General features: G+C 39.7%; 1 protein-coding gene across 1 annotated transcript in view; it reads right to left on the reverse strand.

Moving 5' to 3' along the window:
• Positions 1–660: 660 nt before the first annotated feature.
• The window catches only part of LOC140243899 (uncharacterized), a 63,278-nt gene continuing 39,049 nt past the window's right edge, over positions 661–24,889 (reverse strand). Inside the window, exons 2-7 of the mRNA XM_072323569.1 lie at positions 8,065–9,081; positions 5,400–5,538; positions 4,405–4,569; positions 3,501–3,652; positions 2,514–2,620; positions 661–1,455 (exon numbers count right to left, since the gene is read on the reverse strand). Of these exons, the coding sequence (XP_072179670.1) occupies positions 1,237–1,455; positions 2,514–2,620; positions 3,501–3,652; positions 4,405–4,569; positions 5,400–5,538; positions 8,065–9,081 (1,799 nt within the window). The 3' untranslated portion in view covers positions 661–1,236. The remainder of the gene's footprint in view (positions 1,456–2,513; positions 2,621–3,500; positions 3,653–4,404; positions 4,570–5,399; positions 5,539–8,064; positions 9,082–24,889) is intronic.

Below are 24,889 nucleotides of genomic sequence, written 5' to 3' on the forward strand. Positions count from 1 at the left end.
TGAACATTAAAAATCTTACATTCTTCATATCAATCCATATCTCATTTAATAGCAAAGATCTAATAAATGCTTCTCTGAATTCATAGCAAGCCAGTTCCTTTTAAACATATTTTGATTTCTCAAATCAACTAATGTTTAAAATGATATTTCCACAATTCAAAATCACCAACAACAAACCCTCCCCTCCGAGGAATGGCATCCGCCGAGAACATACCTCTCCAAACTATTACATGTAGTTATTTGATTATCGCAGATGTGCTATTTAATTCTCCTTCGCACAGGGGTGGTCTCATCTGATTGATTCACAACGAAGGTAAAGCAGAAATACACTTCTCATCTGGATGCCATTTAATGTTAATTTAAATTTAATTTAATTTAATAACCATTTAATGTGCGTATACAATGAATAAAGGCCATCACACATACACACACACACATGTTTTCATACACATGTGAAGTGCGTATACACATACCCAGTTGCATAGAGAGGAAAAGCGATATACCTGTGCAATGTACAACAAAACTGTCCATAATACACTGTATACTGTAAGTATAAAGGCTTATAGCAAGAATGTGTTTTACTTGTTACTCTACTCAAATCTTGGTAAAACTAACACCAAATGTCAATCCAACAAAAGCTTCATGTAGTAAGAGCTAAATCGACAAAGTCATTTTGCTCGACAGTTCAACCTTTCAATTTACAATCAAAAGCATCTGTCGATGTAGTTCACATTCTGATTAAAAACGAAGTGCTGCAGAAAAGTACCATATCCTGGTATCACTTGACGACACTAAATGAATGATATCTACGTAGACAAACATCTGTACATAGACCAGAGAAACATGCCTCCAATGTTTGAGACTGATACTGTTCACAAAGATATGTCTTGTTGATTGGGTTTATAAGCACTAACTGTGGAATAGGTCGAAGGCATATGCCATCAACCTATATATTATATACTACATCACGAGCATTGCTGTTGCACAGAGTAACCCAAATCATCCTATAAAAACATAACAATATGTTTAAGATGATTTGGGTTATCTTACTCATTATCATTATTCATCCATATCATAAGCATGAAAAATATATATATGGTTTGTATCAGTAAATCGCTGTAGGCCTTTATGTGTATTCTACGGTTCACTGGATTTTTATCTTCATTTGTCATCAGGACACTAAAGATACGTAATTTATCTGGGCAATTCTGTGACTTATACAATCACCCGGGTCAATCACATGACTTGCTGAAGTAAGAACTCGACCAGGTTTTCCGACCGCAGTTTGCGCGGTACTTTGTACTGGTTAGCAGTGGTGCTGGTGTTGGCCAAAATATGGCCCTTCAACGCCTCGAACGCTCCAGGTTTTACGATGTGAACTCGAGGGGGCGCAATGGCACCTTCCCGGCGGAGCCGTTCGTAGTCGCTATTGCGGTCACGCAGTTCCTGATCGAGCTGACAGTAAAATAATCGAATGGAATATGAAACGGTAAACGGATTAACTGATAAATGAAAGAAGAACAAAGTAAACACAGTGAAAACATGTATTTATTGACTAACTATAAGTTCGCTAAGCAATAATTGTTTGTCATATGTCAATCGATTGATTAATGATCTAATCGAATGAATGATCAAATCGAATGGGTGATTGATTAACTGATTGATTGATTGATTGATTGATTGATTGATTGATTGATTGATTGATTGATTGATTGATTGATTGATTGATTGATTGATTGATTGATTGATTGATTGATTGATTGATTGATTGATTGATTGATTGATTGATTGATTAATGACTGATGACTGAATGAATTAATTAATTAATCAATGAAGGAAGGAAGGAAGTACTAATCGCTGAAGAGCTGTCGATGCTCATCACGGACCTAGGAGGCAGGGATAGTGGTGGATCAGCATTATTCCTATAGAGGCATTTTAATCTACACTTTCTCTTCAGCTCCGTGGATAGAACTCTAGTATCAAAAGTTCCAAGCAGAATGTTCAAGATAACCACATTGGAGAGTTCAGAGGGATATACCCCCATTTTTGAGAAATTGAAATTGAATAAAGAATAAGATGTGATTCATAGTAAGAAGCGATTGTTCAACATAGTATTCATGTCGTACAAAATACCCGTCCAGCGGTGAGTATCCACTGTTTCCGACCGGCCTAGTTGTCCCTTGGCTTGAACAGTGTTGTCATTAATTTCTTTCACTTGTATGAGTGGCCCACGTTGGCATTTTATTTTGCTAGTACGGGAATTCCATGAGAATCATCATGAGCTTTATGTTTACAAAGGAGAAACTTTTCGAAAGTAGTGCAGCGATGACGTTCGAATACCGTTCATAAACCTGTCTATGTTCGGGGCGGGGGGGGGGGGCATCCACTCTTGTGTTAAGCTTGGGCATGGTGTGTAATTTAGTGGACCTTGACATTGATTAAACATTAAAAAAAAAAAGAGAGAGAGAACAAAAGTCGATATTGATAATGCGTTCTACAAGGTAGATATTTACCAGTGCCTTGTGTTCTTGTGTGATCTCTTCACACGACTCATTTCCAGATGGGAACTCTAACTCCACAAAGAGCAGGTAGTATGGCATAATTTCGTCCTTCTCAAAGGCTGAATTAGAGGAGGAAAAAAAAAAACAAACAAAACAAAGCAAGTTGAAAACCAGAAATAAAAAAAAAAAATGTCAAGCATTTACAGAAGCTCGTTACGGAAGAAGGGACGCATCCGATACAAAGTTATCAGCAGATGACAACCTAGTGACACAAGGGAGTGATGAGGAGATGAGAGAGGGAGAGAGGAGGAAGAATGAGAAGGAAGGGGGAGGGGAGAAGGGACGGAAGAGGGTAAAGGAAGAGGGGAAGGGTACATTTGAGGGGAAGAGATAGAGGAGTGGAAAGGGAATGGGAGAGGGAAATGGAAGAGGATCGAATGGAAAAGGGGCAGGGGACAGAGGAGGGGAGAAAGGGATATAGAAAGGGGATCTCGATCGAGAGGGGAGGGAAGGGAAGAGAAGGGAAGGAATGGGATCAGGAGGGGGAAGGGAGCAGGGAGTGGGAATAGACGCATTGAAGAGGGAGAGAGGAAGGCGTGAAATGGGAATCACCTATATTGATAACAGGAATGGTGTGCCTGGGAGAGAGTTCATGGACGAGGAGTAGAAACTGACCTTGTAAGAGTTAGTGTTTGGCAACGCCCGGCGAGAGGCTGAGCGGTATATCAACGTACAGAAGCAAAGATATGGAGAAGGTAGTACGTAGATGGCACCCAGTACAGGATGATATCATCAATCACAGTTTACCCATCTTGACGCACGCTTATAGATGCAGCTGTCACTGATATGTTTTGGGGGGTTTTTTTTAACTCCAACTTTTAAAGCTATGCTTTGTTTTATCATTCTACGATTATCACTGTTGCTTCTACTCATTAGGGCATCGTTGGAATCGTTATATATCAGTTTCGGTGTAACTCCATGTATTCTTCGCATTCTCACCAGTGCACGTTTCAGAGAGCAAGGTACTTTCGGCAGCGGCGAACTCAGTCAGTTTGACCCGGCCCGGCCAGCGATCCACGGCAGCCTGAAGTGCCTGGAGTGCGACGCCTTGGTCAATCTTCTCGTATCGCAAATTCAGCATCAGGCCAAGACTGAAAATGGCACAAAGTGAAAGTAAAAGTGGGAGCAGTAGAGATGTACATGGTATACCTTTATCATAGCTCCGGGTAAATCTATTTACCTCCCCTGAAGAGACAATGATGTCATCGTTGATTAAGATCATTAATTAGACACTAATCATAACATGATTGGGCACTCCAACCATGCAACTCTCGTATTCATATTGACAATATTATTACGACTACACATTGCCAGAATATGTCATTTGAATTATAGGATATGGTGATTAAGATCACAAAGAAGCTCTAACTAGTATCAACAACATCAAATTAAACCTTAAAAACAACTTAGATTATAGTCATAAACTATCGCAGCTAGAGTAAGCTTGCGCTTAACAGCTCGTACCGTTTTAAAGAAATCAAGAAAGTATGCATGTAAAAGATCATAGATAGGAAGGTATCCATGGTGCCTTTTGTTCATGAGGCAAAACAACTGAAGATCACTTATCTGATATACACTACTGTGAAAATTTTCTGCCTGGCGACGCGAACGCTAAGACGACGCTGATTTAAAAAAAAAAAAAAAAAAATATATATATATATATATATATATATATATATATGTGTGTGTGTGTGTGTGTGTGTGTGTGTGTGTGTGTGTGTGTTCTGCACACGCGCGAGACAGCTGTTTCCGTTGTCCGATCGGGAGGCTGCGTCGTCTAAGCGTTCGCGTCGCAGATCTAAAGCTCGCTAGTTACAAAAGGAACGCAACTCTTCTCACTGACCGATACAAGAACCGAAAGGAAGGACAGTTGTCATGGAAACCAGTGACTCGAATGATGTCTCCCAGTCTGTATCGATAGAGGCCGCAATCCTGGGTGATCACAACCTCGTACTCCTGGCCAATCTCGAGTTCATCGAGGAACATCGTTTCAGGCTGACTCTCGTGGCTGATTTAAACAGAAAAAACCCCAACAACAAAATAAAACAATATAGGTTGTCGTTATTCACGAGACAAGAATTAAGCTAAGTGTAAACTGTTCTAGATATTCGATTATCATTTTGTATGTATCATCATGTATGCTTACGATTCATTCCCCTCTAATTTTCCTATTTTATCTTTTGTTTGCATTTTTCACGGCTTTTGTATCTCTGAACCAATTTAAAAGGTAAATATGGTGGAAATGTATATGTTTCTTTATTTATCACTTTCTAAACATCCCATCAAAGTTAACAATAGATCGTTGAATTTCAATTCTGAAAGTGCAAAAGCTCCCTCACCCTCCCCTCAGGTCCACCTCAATTGACAAAGTACGCAATGAAAGACGCGACAGTATAGATACTACCACGATTTAGGCATTCACATTTTCCGTGAATATTCGTTTTTCTTTTTGTTTTGATTAAAAAAAAAAAGGTCAAATTTTCAACCAGAAGTGAGCAGGAGATGGTTGAGTTCAACTTCTATGAATGCAAAAGTTCCCTCGTTTGACGTTGGGGATTGCCCTCTCAAACACCCATCCCGTATGTTCTTGTCACTTTAAAAACGTCATATTATCATTCTGGATTGGTTTGTTCACCCTACATCCCCACCAACTATACCACCATTAATTCCGACATCATCTTTCGGAAGTGAGACATCTTTAGACGGCGAAACTACACAGCAGCCTGCATCCAAACTTTCTCTACTTTAACTATAACCGTTAGCCAAGCGTTGCCTCCTATCCGCTATAATATTTCCACCTGCTCTGTGCTCTCAGAGCAACAGTTGGCACAAACTTACGTTTTCTGCAGCCTGATGAACTCGAAAAAGTTTGAAGTGGGATGGAAGAGCATCTCTGGTCGCTCTTCCCAGTCCCAAATGGGGATCCCTATGATAAACCCCTCTGAACATCCGTAACCACCGGAAACCAAAGTGATACCTGGTAGGTGGTAGGTAGAGGGAATACATCCAGGGAGCACTGTGAATATGATGCTATATGGGCTCTTAAACAAGATATGCCGCCCAGTGAGTACATCCCCGGATACACTATATCATGGAACACATCCGAGAGATTTTCGACAAATTCCTTTTAGATTTTGCCCATTACCACCACCCCATATTTTGACTCAGGTGTAATTCAGGCATACCTGCTATTACAATGGGGTCACGTCACGAGTTCGACACCCACGAATCTAACAGCCCATGAGTTCGACACTAAGCAAACAAGGCCCATGAGCTCGACATTAATTCACTGATGAAAACTTAACTTGGAATGATCACATACGTTATGATTGTTACAACCTGTATTTCCAAAAATATTGGTATTCTTATAAAGATGAAAAGTTATCTTCCTGAACGTACTCTTTTTATGCTTTACAATTCTTTAATCCTGCCATATATTATGTATTGTAATCTCGTGTGGGCTACAAGTGCGAAGACTAAACTCAACTCTATTTCATTTATTCAAAAGAAAGCCATTCGCATTTGTACTGGCTCACAATATTTAGCCCACAATAATCCGCTCTTTTATCAGCTAAAAACACTAAATATATTTGATATAAATACATTTCACTCCTTGCTTTTTATGTTTAGATATTTGAACAATTTACTTCCAAATACTTTTCACGATTTCTGAATAATACTGTCCATTCGTATCCCACTCGGAATTCGCAAAATTTTCATTTAGTAAATCCCAAATTATCAATTGCACAAAAATCTATGACATAATGGACCAAACCTTTGGAACACACTCCCAGATTATGTTAAATCATGTAAAACGTTATATTCTTTGAAGACTAGATTGAAAACTATGTTACTGTCAGAGTACAATCTATGAATATAGACTTCGTTTTGTTTGATCACAATTTTTTCAGTAAATTGGATTTAAAACTACAGCAAATGTACGCAATGTTTCTGTGTCTACCATTTCATTTCATTCCCATTACCTTCATCATCACCACCATCACTTTCATCTTCATTATCACATTTTTCCCCTCGTCATTACCCCGTTGTCATCATCATCATCATCATATAATTCACTTTATTTCTATTCGTATCTATGCACTAGCATATAAAGCATGATGCATTAGTGTATTATATTCAATAGTATTTCCCCATTCCGCTAAATATAATACGTGTATTATGTAGATACAACCTTGTAGGTCCCTGGGCTGCCACGTGTTAAAGATTTTGCTTTGTGGCAGTCCTTCTTCCGCGTAATCATTTGTAAATTTGGTAATACGATGTATATTTTGTTAAAGGAATTAATTTACACATTTATTTCCTTCTTCGAATCATGTACATTGTAATCTGTATACTGATATTTTATGTGATATTACTGAAAGAATATTGATTTATGTATGAAATTGTGTTGGAAGAAAAATCAATCAAACAAACAAACAAACAAACAAACATCAAACCCGTGTTGTAATGTAGAACACGTGGGCTGTTTTACCTAGCGTCGAACTCATTTTGGGCTGTACTACTCGTGGACTGTATAACTCATGGACCTTTTTTTTTTTTTTTTTTTTTTTGATGTCGAATTGGTGGGCTGTATGACTCGTGGGTACTGGTTTCGTTGGATGACCTCAATAAAATGCGGGCGTAGCAATGATGGTAGGGCCCTATGGAAGAACGGCCATCTGGAGTAAATGCGTCTCGAACGAAGGGTTTGAAATGCTATGGGAGTGGGGTACGGGGGGGGGGGTATTATTACCCCGAAATATAATGATAGCATTTCGAACTCTGTGGCAACATTTCTCTAAGAACTCACACCGTTGCAAGTTGAATATGGAAGGCAGCGTCGCAGCCCTGCACCACCCCAGCCCAATGCATGCTAGGCGGACCAATTTTTCATTCCACACTAAGATCAAATTTCGTACTCCCTCAATTCGTAGCTTTTGATGGAATACGAAAACTTACGTTATTTTTACATTCTTGGCTGAAGTTACATTAAGAAAAGACCGGTATTGTTTTTGTTTTATTTTGTTCTTTACCTTGAACTTTGACTTTTTATCACTATCTCACTGTGTAAAGAATGGTGTATCTACTTATTTCTACACATTCTCCCAAATCATCACCACATACCATGACTAGCTGATTTACTAGATGAAATTGCCGTTTGGGTCATAGGTTAGTAATTTCTGATATGTGACCTTAAAAGACTTTAAGTGCATATTAGTATAAAATAATACGCACACAATAACTCGGCCAGACAACGCAATTCACTGAACAAATTTTCTTAAGTTGTGAAAACTATAAAAACATGTGGACGGGCCGGTCGGACAGACTGGAAGACAAAATTATGCCTGGGGCATTCCTTTGAGGTATAAAAACGTTGTGACTAATAGTTTGCCAATCGTATGGAAAATGTTTTAGGGAAGGAGAATGAAGTAAGATTTAAGTACGCACTGTGAGTTTATAATATCTGTCCGAGTAGGTCTGTGTGTAATGGTCGATACAATACCTCTTGAGTATTTCTCTCTTAGTTTGGGCCAGATTCCAGTGTTGTCCGAAGATAGGATGACTCTGAGCTTCGGCCACACCCTTGGCAAGATGTTGTCCAGTCCGGCTACAAACTGTTGCCGTAATTCCAGTGCCCTCTGTCGGTCGCCTCCACGAAGTTCAGCTGTCAATGCCGACCGTATGTCGTCCGGGAGATCGAGTCCCTCACTGATGGTTCCGAACTCGATGTCGTGGACGATGTCCTCCCACCAATTTGAGAGTTGTTTCATCATGCTCTCGAGCGTACTCAGAAACAAGACGCAGATGGAATCGAGATTCCTGTCACGCAGGGCAAACAGGAGATGGATATAATTCGCAACCTCGTAGGAGTGGATGCCAAAACCAGCTGGAGGTGTGGCGTGATACAACCTTCTGATATCTCTTAATGTCAGGGCACTTTCGACGTACCCGCCATTTTTACTTCTAGAGACTACGGGGGCTACATAGTGATACAGTTGCTTCTGAATTATCCCCATATCAGGATTTGTCATGTAAACGATGGCGTAAAGAATATCCAGATAGCTCTCGAGTCTCCCTAGTCTATTCGTCCTAGGGATCAGCTTGGAGTGACCAGTCGTACCGGAAGTCCTGGCATAACTGGATTGGAATTTCCGGGTCATAACGTTTCTTTCTCCGTTCATCTCCCGTTCGACGAAAGGACGGTAGTGCTCGTATGTTGTGAGTGGATGGCGAGCCCTGAACTCATCTCTGTCCTTGATGTCTCGAAGTCGGTATCGTCGGCCGTACTCCGTGTCGCCATTTTCGCGGAGAATTTGTCGGAGGAGGCGATCCTGGGCTCGGCGAGGATTCTTCCAGTGTTTCTGCAGACGAGAGAGGGCGGTCTTTCCCCGCAAGAATGCCGCAGTGGCAGATAGGAAGTGACGCAGAGTGGACTTTACCCCGTCATTGGGCGCAGGATCAAGAGCGAGGAGACTCAAAAATAGCAGGGAGAGACAGGTAGCCACAATGGCAAGGAGCCCTGGAAAGGCAGAGCGAGAGAGAAATAATAGCAAAACAGCGAACGACAGAAGAGATATTGTATGTTACAGTCATTGCGTACTATTAATAGTGGTCTTTGAAAAGGACCGTAGACATGGTAGATCTGGGGGGTGTTTCATCAACGTTTGTCAGCGCTGACAATTTCAGCAAAATCCTCGGTTTTGATGAGATATGAGATGCTCTGGTCACTGACTGTTACTATGGTGATTGTCAGCGATGACAACTTTTAGCGCTGACAAACGTTGATGAAACACCCCCCAGGTGAATCGAAAATACTAAGAACGTCGTGCAAACACTGTTATCATACCGTAATATAACATCAAATGATGAGAATTTTCCTGATTGTATATAGTTGTAGGTTTGTTTGTTTGATTGTTTGTTTGTTTTTGTCTGCGGAGTAAACGTAGATATTCTGACTTTCTAAAAAATAGTCCAGAGAGGTAAACAGGAGTCAGCGTCAGAAGCGTAGGATTCATGGAACCGTCAAGGGAGATGTCATAATGATGGTGCACCTCTGCCAAAGCGAGATTTTTTCATCTCACGCGTAGCGAAAACAACCTCTGATGATCAAATGCTGAGATACATAAAGAGCAAAGGTATTGACACAGCTGAAATAGTTTGTAAGTCAAATATGGAGGCAGTTTTCAAGTCATACAAGCTGTCAGTTTCTGTGGATGAAAAGGACAAAGTCATGGAGGAAAGTATATGACCCTATGGTATCTGCGTACAGAGATGGAGAGAAAAGGCAAGAGAGAGACCTGGGTGAACATCATCGAAAATGGAAGTGAATCACAAACTGTCACTTATCACCTATAATTGCCAATGTGCAAATGACTCCAAACTTCCTTTTTTAAAGGAGATTTTTAAGCGTGGTGATTTTCTTTTATTACAGGAACATGGTTTGTATGAATCACAGTTTCCCTGGTTTGATAATAATAGACGATGAAAATGGTGTAGGGAAACATGGGGTTAGTGCAATGAATGAAGAAATTTTGTTGTCGGGAAGACCTCATGGAGGAACAGCTATAATCTGGAAACAAAGTAATGAGTTGAAAGTGGAACCTGTAAGATTGGATTCAATTAGTAAGAGAATGGCTGCAGTTATTATAACCTTTGAAGATATGAAGAGAATGTTATTATTCAATGTATACATGCCGTGTGATGATAGGTCACAGTACGGTAACTTACGGCAGTACCAGGAAATTTTAAATGATATTGAGATTTGTTTGGAAGGAACCAATCTTGACTATGTCTGTGTTGGTGGTGATTTTAACACTGATATCTCCAGAGATACTTATCAAACTAAATTATTTTTAACAATTTTCAATGATAATTTTAAAGTTTGCACACAAGATGAGTGTTGTATGTTTGATTACACCTACAGAAGTAAAGGGACTAATGCTATACATCATTGATTGATCATTTCGTTACAAGTGAAAATCTAGCAGAGTCTGTTCAAGAATACAAATGTATTGACACAGTACATAATTTTTCTGATCATGTGGCTGTGAGATGTGTACTGGATCTGAACGTCTCTGAGGCTGCTGAGAATCAATCAATTCCAGGTCCTCTAGGAGAAAAGGAGGTTGTGTGTAACTGGAAATATGCCAAAAAGGAAGACATCAATAGGTATGAATCAATACTAAGAGGCTTGTTAGAGAAGATTGATGTCCCCTTATGTGCTATTCATTGCAGTGGGACGAATTGTAATGATCATTACTGTGATATAGATAATTTTCGTGAGAATATAATTAATGCATGTTTGACAGCAGCTAATGTAATATTTGATAAAGATATTTCAGGAGTCAAGAGTGAAGTGATACCTGGCTGGAATGAATATGTTGATCCGTTTTTTAAAAATGCATTGTTTTGGCATAAGATGTGGGTTGAGAATGGACGTCCACAAGAGGGTCAGTTGTTTGAGATTAGAAAGAAATCAAGGGCTGAATATCATAAAGCTCTAAAAAGAATACTGAAAGAGGCTGAATCAATAAAAAGTGATAAAATTGCTGCGGATATTGCATCTGGTAATTCAAAAAATTTGTGGAAAGAGGTAAAAAAATGTAACAGTGTTAAAAATGTGAAAAGATATCCAAATGTAGTTGATGGAAAGCAGGGAAAAGAGGATATTGCTGAAATGTTTCCACACAAATTTGAGAATCTGTATAACAGTGTTTCCTTTGATGAAAGAGAAATGGCTATTCTCAAAAACAACATTGATAGTCTACTGAATGAAAAATGCAGGCGTGATTCATGTACTCATGGTGATCATGGTATATCAGCAGCTGAAGTGTTCAATGCTATAAAAAAGCTAAATAAGTCTAAGAAAGACGATATTACTGGAGTAATGTCAGATCATTTTATTTATGGTAACAACGCTGTAAGTGGATATGTTGCTTTGTTGTTTACCGCAATGATTAGACATGGGTATACACCTGAAAATATGCTTAGAAACACAATGGTCCCTATTCCAAAGGGAAGATGGGCAAATCTTGGAAACTCATGTAATTTTCGTGCAATAACTCTGAGTAGTATAATTGGAAAAATCTTAGAATTAGTTATTATGAATAGAGAACTAGATCATTTATGCACAAGTGATCTACAGTTTGGGTTTAAAGAGGGGATATCTACGACAATGTGCACAAGTATATATGGTTAGAGAAACAGTTTCATATTTTCTCCATGATAAGAGCAATGTTTATGGTCTTGTGTTGGATGCCAGCAAAGCTTTTGATAGAGTCAACTTTGTCAGATTATTTGAAATTATGTTAGGCAAAGGGGTGTGTCCAATGTTTTGCAAGCTGTTGCTAAATATGTACTTAGATCAGAAGATCAGACTCAGATGGAATGGAGTTTATTCTGATTTTTTCACGGTTTCAAATGGAGTTAAACAAGGTGGTATATTGTCTCCATGTATGTTCTGTCTCTGATGGGCTTCTGCATCAACTGCAGGCACTTGGTAAAGGCTGTTACATGGGTCAAATGTTTAGTGGCGTTTTCTCATTATGCTGATGATTTGATCACTTTATCCCCAAATGTGTCAGCTCTGAAGGAAATGATTACTATCTGTCAAAAATATGCTTCTCAATTTGATTTGAAGTTTAATAGTGACAAAAGTCAGCTTATTATATTCAAATGTGATGGAAAAGAAGTTGTAGATCCAAGGATAACAATTAACGGAGAGTATGTGAAAGTTGTAGACAATATATTATTATTATGTCATCTTGGTCATATTATTACAAATGATATTTTGCATGCCGATTTGTCTAAAATTAATGGTGATTTTAATTAACCGTCAGTGTAATATTTTACTGAGTAATTTTAGATATGCCAAGTGTGAGGTACGTAATGTTTTGTTTAAAAAATTTTGTTGTAGCTTTTATGGCTCTCAGTTATGTCCATTATATGACTCCTCTTTAGATGCGTTATATAGACACTGGAGAACTGCTGTTCGAAGAGTATGGAAAATTCCATGGCAGACACATAATGCATTCTTGCCTTTTTTATCAGCAATGATGAGCCCTAAATTATGGTTTCATAGAAGGTGTTTGAATTTTATAACAAAATCTTTAAACACAAAGAATCAGATTGCTTCTTATATAACAGGAATGAGTAGATTTGGAGCATATTCTGTACTAGGTGGTAATTTGAGATTTTTGAATAGTAGGTATTTTTTAGACCAGTCGAAGATAAATGAAAGATGGAAGGCATTATGCGGTGAGATGGATGAAGCCATGAGGAATGCCGAGCAAATAAGGGAATTGATACATATGAGGGATTACAAAGAATTTTCTTTTTTAAACCCTCAAGAATGTAATGAGTTGATTTCGTATCTGTGTCTACATTAATGTGGCATAGTGTAGCTGGAATGAAATACTTTCAGGGAGAATGCAGTTTTTTTACTGGCTACACTATTATACAGAACATAGAGTAAAAGATGCATTTTTTTTTTTCTTTTTATAATTATCATCATGACTGCTTCGGGGACAGTTGTTGAATTTTATACACATGTTGTGCTGCATGTACACATAGTTATATACATGCACACTGTCATATTGCTACTATTTGCGGGAGTGTATGGGAGCGAGTGAATGCCAAATTGTGAATGCATTCGAATGTGCGTATACGGGTGCATAGTAGAACATCGTACTTATTGAACAATGTGTGCATGTCTATGAGAGCATGCACGGGCGCATGTGCGCACTTGTGTATACACATCATGTACTAGTAGTCAGAGAGTGAGGTACATTGTGCTGGATGGGCGAAAATATGTGGATGTCTGCTGGATCTCCCTGAGGGCATTTTTAGACCTATGTGTGTGTCTGTTTAATTTTTTTTTTTTATATTTCATTTCTGTATCCATGTCTACACATTGTATCTGCATGTTTTTAGGAATATTTTACTGTATATATACGTGCTTTGTAAGAAGCGAATAAAGAATATAATAATAACGAGATATGAAACTCGTCACACTGAAGACGAGTTAGGTGATACGCTTGGGGTCATCCGTGATCGACAAAGAAAAGAATGTAATACAGAACCTTGAAGTTCTAATGAGATACTTAGTTGAACTTTTTTGGGCCTACATTATTCAGATCACATTTGTTTTTCTGTCACACAAACTAAGTGGAAATTCTGTGCGTGTGCGACTAAGTCGATTTACGGACTTTTTGAGTACTTACAGTGCATAAACTTAGACCCCGTTTACGGTGCGGGGCTGGGCCGAGCCGCGGCCGAGCTGCAATCAAGGACAACCTCAATTGCGAGGCCGAGCCCCGCAATTTAGTCCGTTTACACTGCCGGGCTCGGCCGCGCTTTTGATTCGAACCTTTCAATATTTTGTCGTAGTGGCGCTCTACCCTTTTAAACAAACGCAATTTGGTATTGTCTGGTTTTCAGATCCTTTGCCAACTGAATTCCGTGGCGACGAAGTCGCCGTTCGGGCAAAGGCCTTTGTCGAAGGAGAAAATCCTTTGCAGGACAAAACCACCTTAAACTATACTAGTTTTCGACGTTGAAGTGGTTAATATCCTGAATAGCGAAATAGTACAGGCGAGGGTTTGGAAGCCAGGCTAAAATTGGCCGCGCATTTAGCCCAGTTTGCGCTTACACTGAGAAAAAGGCCGGGCGCGACCGCGGCTCGGCCGCGGCCGAGACCACCTCCAGAGCGTGGCCTAATGCGAGGCCAATTTTGGCCCCGCATTTGGCCTTTTGCGCGTTTACACCGAACGCGGCCGAGCCTCGCACTGTAAACGGGGTCCAAGTGATCCTCGGCACGTACAAATAAAACATGACAATTAAGTGTTTATAACCATCCTGGCTTTAACAGTGGCCTTTTAAAACATGACCTTTGACCATTATTTACATAACCAATATGACTCCCTCTATAATCTTGCTATCACAATGATCAGTTCAGAGAGCTCTTACAACTATATACAAGCCTGTGAGATTTACCAGCAGTAAAACCAATGAAGCCTCCGATACAAAACAGGGGATATAGAGCAAGTGAGTCTATTTACATGAGAATGTGATTTATCCTGGACGAAAGTGATACCTCAATTAAAGAGAAAAGGGCAAAAGAAAAACGGGCCAAACGTACGGCTCTAGCGAAAGAGACATCACCTTTAACCATGTAACTATAGGTCTCCTCCAACTAAGAGTACACTTTGAACGTAAGCTTATACGTGAATGATAATTTATGACGATCTCACGTGATCGACACACATTCAAAGGGGACAGTTAGAAGTGGAAGGAGTGCTTAATCGTGTCATTAATTCCTAATCAATGACACCACTACTATAGGCATATCATAATTTCTCATCTAAAATCAATGGCCTATAGGACTCATGCACCATTACTTGTATCGTGCATAAACTTTGTTTTTTAAGCTTTGAGTGAAACGTGTCATAACATAATTCTGTAATTCCATCAGCAGTGATTGATATAATGAAGAAAGATATATCACCGTATTGAACGCTTAGAACCTAACGGGGGGGGGGGGGTATTATAGCATGATACTCGGCTCTTTACTGCCCAGATGCCAACAACACCCATCACCCACGGCTACGCATAGAGAAACAGCCATGGCGAAAATAAAACTTTGCTTTCTCGTAGGCAGAATGACACAGAACCCCGTCAAACACACTTTTATTGGCAGGGATGGGCATGAAAAAGTGTATTACTAATACTAAACAGCGTATGCATTCCATTCATGTGGCGCGAGATACCTCTATAGCAACATAAAGCCTGTCTTCAACTCCGTTGGTCGAACAATGACAACCTGAAATTTCAAAGATATGAGCGAGACGCTATATACACCTGGCCCAGAGTTAATTTATTCAGTTCTCATTCCTACTTCAAGTTGGGTTATGCTATTGTAATCATTCCCATCTGCAGTATAACAAAACCAAAGTGAGGGAAAAGGGGAGAGAAAAACGAGAGGTGGCAAAAGGAAAACTGCATGCACAACTGCAATCCATGTCATTGCGTGTGACAGGTGAAGCAAATGTATTAGTTGTTATAGCAGTGGTTTATGAGCATAAACTGGCAAATAGACAGACAATGTCAAATATAAAAACCATCAATTTAATGTCAGAGAAGATGGTAAACAAGATGCATTGAAACTGTAACTAAATCGCTGCTCTTCTACTCGATCACGGAACGTCTAACTTTATATTCAACAAAAAAACAAATGTTAGGGGAAAGAAACAAATTTAGATATAACATTCTTAAATTAAAAACAAGAAAAAGAAAATGTCCACGTCAGGATTAAAAAAAAAACGCCGCACGAACATGCATTATATTCTAGATGGGAATACGGTCTTGATGCAAAGGTCCAATGATTGTCTCATTACTTTAAAAGCAATCTATGGTTCCCTTACCATCACCAGTACCACACCACAATGACGTCTCTAAAATCAATGGTAGCACATTTATCATTGCATCATGCATTAACTCCCTTTGCCTAAACTACCAGTGGAACGTGTCATATTATATTGCGTATTTCGATCAGTAGTGATTGACTTTAAAGAAGAAAGATGATACAAAAAATTGAACGCTTACCACATTGCTTATAGGGCTATTCCAGTTTGGTACTGATCTGTTCTTTTCTCCCAGATGCCAGCAACATATATCACCTATGGCTAACTAGTGAAACAGCCATGACGAAAATAAACGACAGAGAACCCCGTCATAATCACTACACTTGGAAAGGTGTTGCCCGAAATTCCTCATTATGAAGCAATATCAAGTCACTTCCTTCCCTGCCTGTCTTTAACTCCGTTATTTGGTCAAACAATAACCTGGAATTCCAAAGAGATAAGCGAGACGCCATGCACCTGGACTAGAGTTAATTAATTCAGTTCCCATTCATGTTAGTTATGTAAACGTACACGTTCCTAAATATCCTGCTACAGTATAACAAGAACAAATGAAGAGAAAAGGAAAGAGAAAACGAATGGTGGCAAGCGGGACACTGTAACAAGGGGCAATTTACAACATTAAGTGTGACAAAATTATTGAAGCAAACCCAATCTCCAAACTCCAATACAAAGCAAGGGAAATAGAGCAGCCGTGTTCACGGGTTACGTACACTTGATAAAATAATACGATAAATGACATCGGAGTAAAGCTGAACTGCCGAAAAAAAAGAGAAAAAAAGAAAGAACGGATAAAAGTCCTGCGGGGGTCGAACCTCTCACCTTCCGGTATGGCGTTATGAAGAACCAGCGCGCTAACCGATTATGCCACATGGCTGTCCTGAAGATCGAGTGCGAAACTTAAATCTAAATACTATTGTGACAGTGTCGACTTGTGATGGCGCTATTCAACTTCTCACAAGTGGCAGCGTGGATTCGATCAATATACAGTTGCAAAGAAAAATTGGGAATCGTTCCGTAGAGATTGCATTCTCATTTTCAGTTTTAAATTGCAAAATTGTCAACCTGATGAGGAGATTTGAAAACATAAAATGCATGATTACTAAAGCTTATTGTCTCAGCTACAACATATTTATGTTTCAGAGGAAATGGAGCAAAATCAGATGAGGTAAAGGTGCTTAAACGTTGTCAAGTCAATGCATGGTTTTAAAAAAAATCACCTCCCATAGACATAACACGTAAACTTGTCTGATTTTGAGTCTTTACCTTTAATCACAATTTCTAGTGTGATGACGTCATCATATTTCAAAACCATTACATGGACTTGAAAGGCAAATGTTCAAACTGCAACATATCTGAATTTGGGATAATATTGAGCTTAAACAACAGAGATACGAGCAAATGAATGTCAGAAACAGTACCTCAAAAAAATCAATTCCACTTTTTTCATCTAAAATGACGATATGATGACGTCATCGCGTTTTCCTGGCAATATTGATACCAGGAATGTTATTTACAATTCATATACTTTTGTAATATGCAATAGAAATATAGGGTCAACGGACGATTTAAAGAGCTATGGCGAAATAAACAAAGACATGTTTTTTCACTATATTTGCAGAAAGACGCGCACGTGGAATTTCAACTTTGACGCCAGTGCATTCCTTTGCTATAGGTCGAAATCGATCAGAAATCAATGGATATTGTTACTCAAAGTATCAGGAATCCAAATCAGTCAAAAAAATTGCATTTTCATGTTGCTTACGGGCTCTGCGCGCGAAATTGCGCGGACGGACACGCACGCGAGAAAATGTTTGAAACGCTTAAAATTGTCTGAAACTTCGAGATTTCCCATTGGGAAGTCGTTTTGAGCCTTTTGAAATTTTGACGCGCGCTTACGCGCGCGTAATGATGACCTGTGTAACTAGCGTTAAAAAGTAAGATAGAGCGTGACCTGAACTTGATGTCCACCGAAAATGATACAGAAATGACATCTAGTTATGAAGTTATGATCGATCATGTGACAAGGTCCGAAAATCACAAAATGGCGCCTAGATGACGTCATAGATATGTTACTGTCATGAAAACCTTATTGTGGCTAGATTTTGTCATGAGACATGTTGACTGAAAATGTCATGTTATTTCGTAATGTCATTCTTGAGATATTGACGACACAAAATTGTCCAGAAAGAAAGAAGAATAAAAAACGAGATATGAAACTCGTCACACTGAAGACGAGTTAGGTGATACGCTTGGGGTCATCAGATGTCGGTCATCCGTGATCGACAAAGAAAAGAATGTAATATAGCACATTGAAGTTATAATGAGATACTTCGTTGAACTTTTTTGGGCCTACATTATTCAGATCACATTTGTTTTTCTGTCACACAAACTAAGTGGATATTCTGTGCGTGTGCGACTAAGTCGATTTACGGACTTTTTGAGTACGTACAATGCATAAACTTAGACCCCGTTTACGGTGCGGGGCTGGGCCGAGCCGCGGCCGAGCCGCGGCCAAGGCCAACCTCAATTGCGAGGCCGAGCCCCGCAATTTAGTCCGTTTACACTGCCGGGCTCGGCCGCACTTTTGATTCAAACCTTTCAGTATTTTGTCGTAGTGGCGATCTACTTTTAAACAAACGCAATTTGGTATTGTCTGGTTTTCAGATCCTTTGCCAACTGAATTCCGTGGCGACGAAGGCGCCGTTCGGGCAAAGGTCTTTGCCGAAGGAGAAAAACCTTTGGAGGACAAAACCACCTTAAACTATCCTAGTTTTCGACGTTGAAGTGGTTAATATCCTGAATAGCGAAATAGTACAGGCGAGGGTTTGGAAGCCAGACTAAAATTGGCCGCGCATTTAGCCCAGTTTGCGCTTACACTGCGAAAAAGGCCGGGCGCGACCGCGGCTCGACCGCGGCCGAGACCACCTCCAGAGCGTGGCCTAATGCGAGGCCAATTTTGGCCCCGCATTTGGCCTTTTGCGCGTTTACACCGAAATGAAGGTGGGCTCGGCGCGGCCGAGCCGCGGCCGAGCCTCGCACTGTAAACGGGGTCCAAGTGATCCTCGGCACGTACAAATAAAACATGACAATTAAGTGTTTATAACCATCCTGGCATTAACAGTGGCCTTTTGAAACATGACCTTTGACCATTATTTACATAACCAATATGACTCCCTCTAATCTTGCTATTACAATGATCAGTTCAGAGATCTCTTTCAGCTATATACAAGCCTGTGAGATTTACCAGCATTAAAACCAATGAAGCCTCCGATACAAAACAAGGGATATAGAGCAAGTGAGTCTGTTTACATGAGAATGTGATTTATCCTGGACGAAAGTGATACCTCAATTAAAGAGAAAAGGGCAAAAGAAAAATGGGCCAAACGTACGGCTCCAGCGAAAGAGACATCGCCTTTAACCATGTAACTATAGGTCTCCTCTAACTAAGAGTACACTTTGAACGTAAGCTTATACGTGGATGATAATTTATGACGATCTCACGTGATCGACACACATTCAAAGGGGACAGTTAGAAATGGAAGGAGTGCTTAATCGTTTCATTAATTCCTAATCAATGACACCCCTACTAGAGGCATATCATAATTTCTCACCTAAAATCAATGGTCTATAGGACTCATGCACCATTACTTGTATCGTGCATAAACTTTGTTTTTTAAGCTTTGAGTGAAACGTGTAATAACATAATTCTGTAATTCCATCGGCAGTGATTGATATAATAAAGAAGAAAGATATATCACCGTATTGAACGCTTAGAACCTAACGGGGGGGGGTATTATAGCATGATACTCGGTTCTTTACTGCCCACATGCCAACAACATCCATCACCCACGGCTACGCATAGCGAAACAGCCATGGCGAAAATAAAACTTTGTTTTCTCGTAGGCAGAATGACACAGAACCTCGTCAAACACACTTTTATTGGCAGGGATGGACATGAAAAAGTTCATTACTAATACTAAACAGCGTATGCATTCCATTCGTGTGGCGCGAGATACCTCTATAGCAACATAAAGCCTGTCTTCAACTCCGTTGGTCGAACAATGAAAACCTGAAATTTCAAAGATATGAGCGAGACGCTATATACACCTGGCCTAGAGTTAATTTATTCAGTTCTCATTCCTACCTCAAGGCCCGGTCCCACTGGCCAACGGACACAAAGCGTATGCAGAAAGGACACAGCGGACGAGCAAAATTTCGGGGATGGCTTCATCCGCTTTCATCCGCTCCAGAAATTGACAAAATTGGCGAAAATTGACGGTAACAGAACGGAAATAGAACGGACGTGGGTAGTATGTAGCGGGGATGTTAAACGGATGTTCATCGGAAGCCTAGCGGATGAAAGCGGATGGAAGGGGATGACAGCTCCGAAGGGGTTACCGGAGATAATTGCGAAACGGACGCATAGCAGAAAAAGCGGATGTAGAGTGGATGCAGAGCGGATGCAGAGCGGATGCAGAGGGGATGCTTTCGAAATGCTTTATATACGAGATGCATACGCTTACATCCTTTCTATTAACGTGCTGTTAACGATATAAAGACGTTCCACGTACCATATCTTTCCTCCCTCTTTCCGTTTTTAGCTGCAGCGGATGTGAGTTCCGAGGATGCCCAGAGGATGCAGAGAGGATGCAGCGGACGTTTAAGGGATGCCGCACGGACATACAACGTTTGTTGCTCGTATGTCGCGGATTTACATCGTACACAGCGGAAAGTTCATCCGTTCTAAAAGTTTTAAGCAGCTTAAAACTTTTTGCGCGGATGAAATCACAGTGGACGGATGCTCGATGGATAGAGCGGATGAAACACGTATGCGATGGGTACACAGCGGATTCGTAGCGTTTTCCAAGGGATGCCAAGATTTTTTGTACGCTTTACATCCTCTTTGCATCCGTAAGTGCAGTGGGACCGGGCCTTCAAGTTGGGTTATGTTATTGTACTCATTCCCATCTGCAGTATAACAAAACCAAAGTGAGGGAAAGGGGGAGAGAAAAACGAGAGGTGGCAAAAGGAAAACTGCAAGCACAACTGCAATCCATATAATTGCGTGTGACAAGTGAAGCAAATGTATTAGTTGTTATAGCAGTGTTTTATAAGCATAAACTGGCAAATAGACAGACCATGTCAAATATAAAAACCATCAATTTAATGTATGAGAAGATGGTAAACAAGATGCATTGAAACTGTAACTAAATCGCTGCTTTTCTATTCGGTCACGGAACGTCCAACTTTATATTCAACAAAAAAAAAATGTTAGGGGAAAGAAACAAATTTAGATATAACATTCTTGAATTAAAAACAAGAAAAAGAAAATGCCCACTTCAGGATTTAAGAAAAAAAAAAACAACGCCGCACGAACATGCATTATATGCTAGATGGGAATACGGTCTTGATGCAAAGGTCCAATGATTGTCTCATTACTTTAAAAGCAATCTATGGTTCCCTTACCATCACCAGTACCACACCACAATGACGTCTCTAAAATCAATGGTAGCACATTTATCATTGCATCGTGCATTAACTCCCTTTTCCTAAACTACCAGTAGAACGTGTCATATTATATTGTGTATTTCGATCAGTAGTGACTGGCTTTAAAGAAGAAAGATAATGCAAAAAATTGAACGCTTACCACATTGCTTATAGGGCTATTCCAGTTTGGTACAGATCTGTTCTATTCTCCTAGATGCCAACAACATATGTCACCTATGGCTGAACTAGTGAAACAACCATGACGAAAATAAACGACAGAGAACCCCGTCATAATCACTACACTTGGAAAGGTGTTGCCCGAAATTCCTCATTATGAAGCAATATCACGTCACTTCCTTCCCTGCCTGTCTTTAACTCCGTCATTTGGTCAAACAATAACAACCTGGAATTCCAAAGAGATAAGCGAGACGCCATGCACCTGGACTAGAGTTAATTAATTCAGTTCCCATTCCTGTTAATTATGTAAACGTACACGTTCCTAAATATCCTGCTACATATAACAAGAACAAATGAAGAGAAAAGGAAAGAGAAAACGAATGGTGGCGAGCGGGGTACTGTTTTAATTCAAGGGGCAATTTACAACATTACGTGTGACAAAATTAATGAAGCAAACCCAACCTCCAAACTCCAATACAAAACAAGGGAAATAGAGTAGCTGTGTTCGTGACATCAGAGTGAAGCTGAACTGCAGGAAAAAAAAAAAGAAAACAAATAAAAGGAAAAAGTCCTGCGGGACTCGATTAACTTCTCTCCTTCCGGTCGGGCATTATAAACACGCAGCGTGCTAAGCAAATCTGCCACACGGAAGATCCGAAGATCTTGTGCGAAACTTAAATATATCTATGTATGCTATACATTGATATTCAGTTTTTTGGCTATATACGTCAAGTGACTGATAGCGCTATTCAACTTCCCACGAGTGGCCGCGTGGATTCGATCAATATACAGTTACAAAGATAAATCGGGAATCGTTTCAACCAGATTCCATTCTCATTTTCAGTGATCGACAACGAAAATAATGTTAAGTAGCGACTTGAAGTAATATTGAGAAATGTTCGTGAAGTCCAATTCTTTATACAGTCCTACATAATTCAGATGAAGTTGTTTCTGTCATGCAACTAATTAAAAAATTTCGTTTGGTGTCGGCGTGTCCAAGCAAGTTGATTGGAAAGGATATGTGAATGAATATTTACCAATAGGTCTTTATATTGCAAAAAAACAACAAAAAATCAAACATGGCCATGCGGTCTTTTAAGAGTCATCTTCACTTTAACATTTGTAATTTCAAGTCCAAGTTGCCTGTCAAAGCTATGTGGTCTCAAACACAAAACAAAGGGATATTGTGTGGGTGTGTGTGTGTTTGTGTGTGTGTGTGTGTGTACGTTTACATGAAAACGTGATTTCTACATGGACGAAGGTGAATACTCCATAAAAGGAAAAAAGCAAAAGATATAAGTATTTTGTTTCGTGCTCTTACGGGGTTCGAACCCGTACGTGTGCAACCTCACGTCTCTTGTGACGTCGCCTTTATCCTCTCGGCCATGTACGTCTTGACGAGAAAATATGAGGAACGTAAGCTTATATGTGAAAGATGATTCAGGAATCGTTTTGTCCACATTCCATTCTCATTTTCAGTTTTTAGCTGCAAAATTATCAACCTGATGAGATTTGAAAAAATAAAATGCATGATTACTGCAGCTTATTGTCTGAGCTACCACATACTTACGTTTCAGAGGAAATGGAGCAAAATCAGCTGAATTAAAGGTGCTTAAACGTTGTCAAGTCAATGCATGGTTAAAAAAAATCACCTTCCATAGACATAACACGTCAACTTGTCTGATTTTGAGTCTTTACCTTTAATCACAATTTGAAGTATGATGGTAAGTCTTCTCGAACTAAGAGTGTGGAACGTATACCTTCTACGTGAAAGGTGAATCATGACGATCACCCGTGACTGACACATCTTCAAAGGGATCAGTTATTAGAAGTGGAAGCCCTCGTGCCAAGATAATATTGTCTCAGCAATTCCAAAGCAATGATACCCTTACATTAATTTAGGTATACCATAATTTCCCTCTGAAATCAATGGTATTATTCATGTACAATTGCTTGCCTTGTCCACAAACTTTGCTTTACAAACTTTCAGTGAAAGGTGTCATAACATAATTCTGTAACCGTCCATTAGCAGTGATTGACTACATAAATCAAGATGATAAATATCAATTGAACGCTTAGCGAGTATATAAGGGGGATTTCAGCCTGATGTTGTGTTATTCACTGCTCAGATACCAACAACACTCATCACCTACGGCTACGTATAAAGAAACAGCCATGACGAAAATAAGTTTTCCTTTTCTTTGGCAGATAGACACACAACCCCTATAACCCCTATAACTGACATGGAGGGACATGAAAAAGTTCATTACTACTACTAAACAGTGATGCCTTCTACTCATGTGGCACAAGATACCTCTATAGCAACAGAAAACCTGTGTACAATTTCGCTATTGGATCAAACAATAACAATCTGGAATTTCAAAGAGATGAGCTAGACGCCATACACCTGGCTTAGAGTTAATTTATTCAGTTGCCATTCCTGCTCCAGTTGAGTTATGTAAATTATTTCCCGACCTGTCTTGTGCAGTGTAACAGGAACAAACGTAGAGAAAAGGAAAGAGAAAACGAAAGGTGGCAAGCGGGGCACTGTATACCAAAGGCAATTTACAACATTACGTACGATAAATGAAGCTAATCCAACCTCCAGCCTCCGACAAAAAAAAAAGGAACTTGAGTGACTGTGTGTCGTGGGGTAATGACATTGGAATGAAGCTGAACTGCCAAAAGAAAAACAAAGAAAGAGAGAGAGAAAAAAATAATAGCGTCCTGCGGGTCTCGAACATCTCGTCCTAAGGTAGTGCGTAATGACCATGCAGCGCGCTAAGCGACTATAAAGCCACACGGCTGTCCCGAAGATTGGATGTGAAATTCATATCTTTATATCATTTACAACATGAAAAAGTTCATTACTACTACTAAACAGTGATGCCTTCCATTCATGTGGCACAAGATACCTCTATAGCAACATAAAACCTGTCTACGTCTCCGTTATTGGGTCAAACAATAACAACATGGAATTTCAAAGAGATGAGCGAGACGCCATACACCTGGACTAGAGTTAATCAATTCAGCTCCCATTCCTGCCAGTTATCTAAACGTACATGTTCCTACCTATCCTGTTACAGTATAACAATAACCAATGAAGAGAAAAGGAAAGAGCAAACGAAAGGTGGCAAGCGGGACACTGTAACAAGGGGCAATTTACAACATTAAGTGTGACAAAATTAATGAAGCAAACCCAATCTCCAAACTCCAATACAAAACAAGGGGAATAGAGCAGCC

Source organism: Diadema setosum, chromosome 20 (genome assembly GCF_964275005.1).
Source record: "Diadema setosum chromosome 20, eeDiaSeto1, whole genome shotgun sequence".
Taxonomy (NCBI): domain Eukaryota; kingdom Metazoa; phylum Echinodermata; class Echinoidea; order Diadematoida; family Diadematidae; genus Diadema; species Diadema setosum.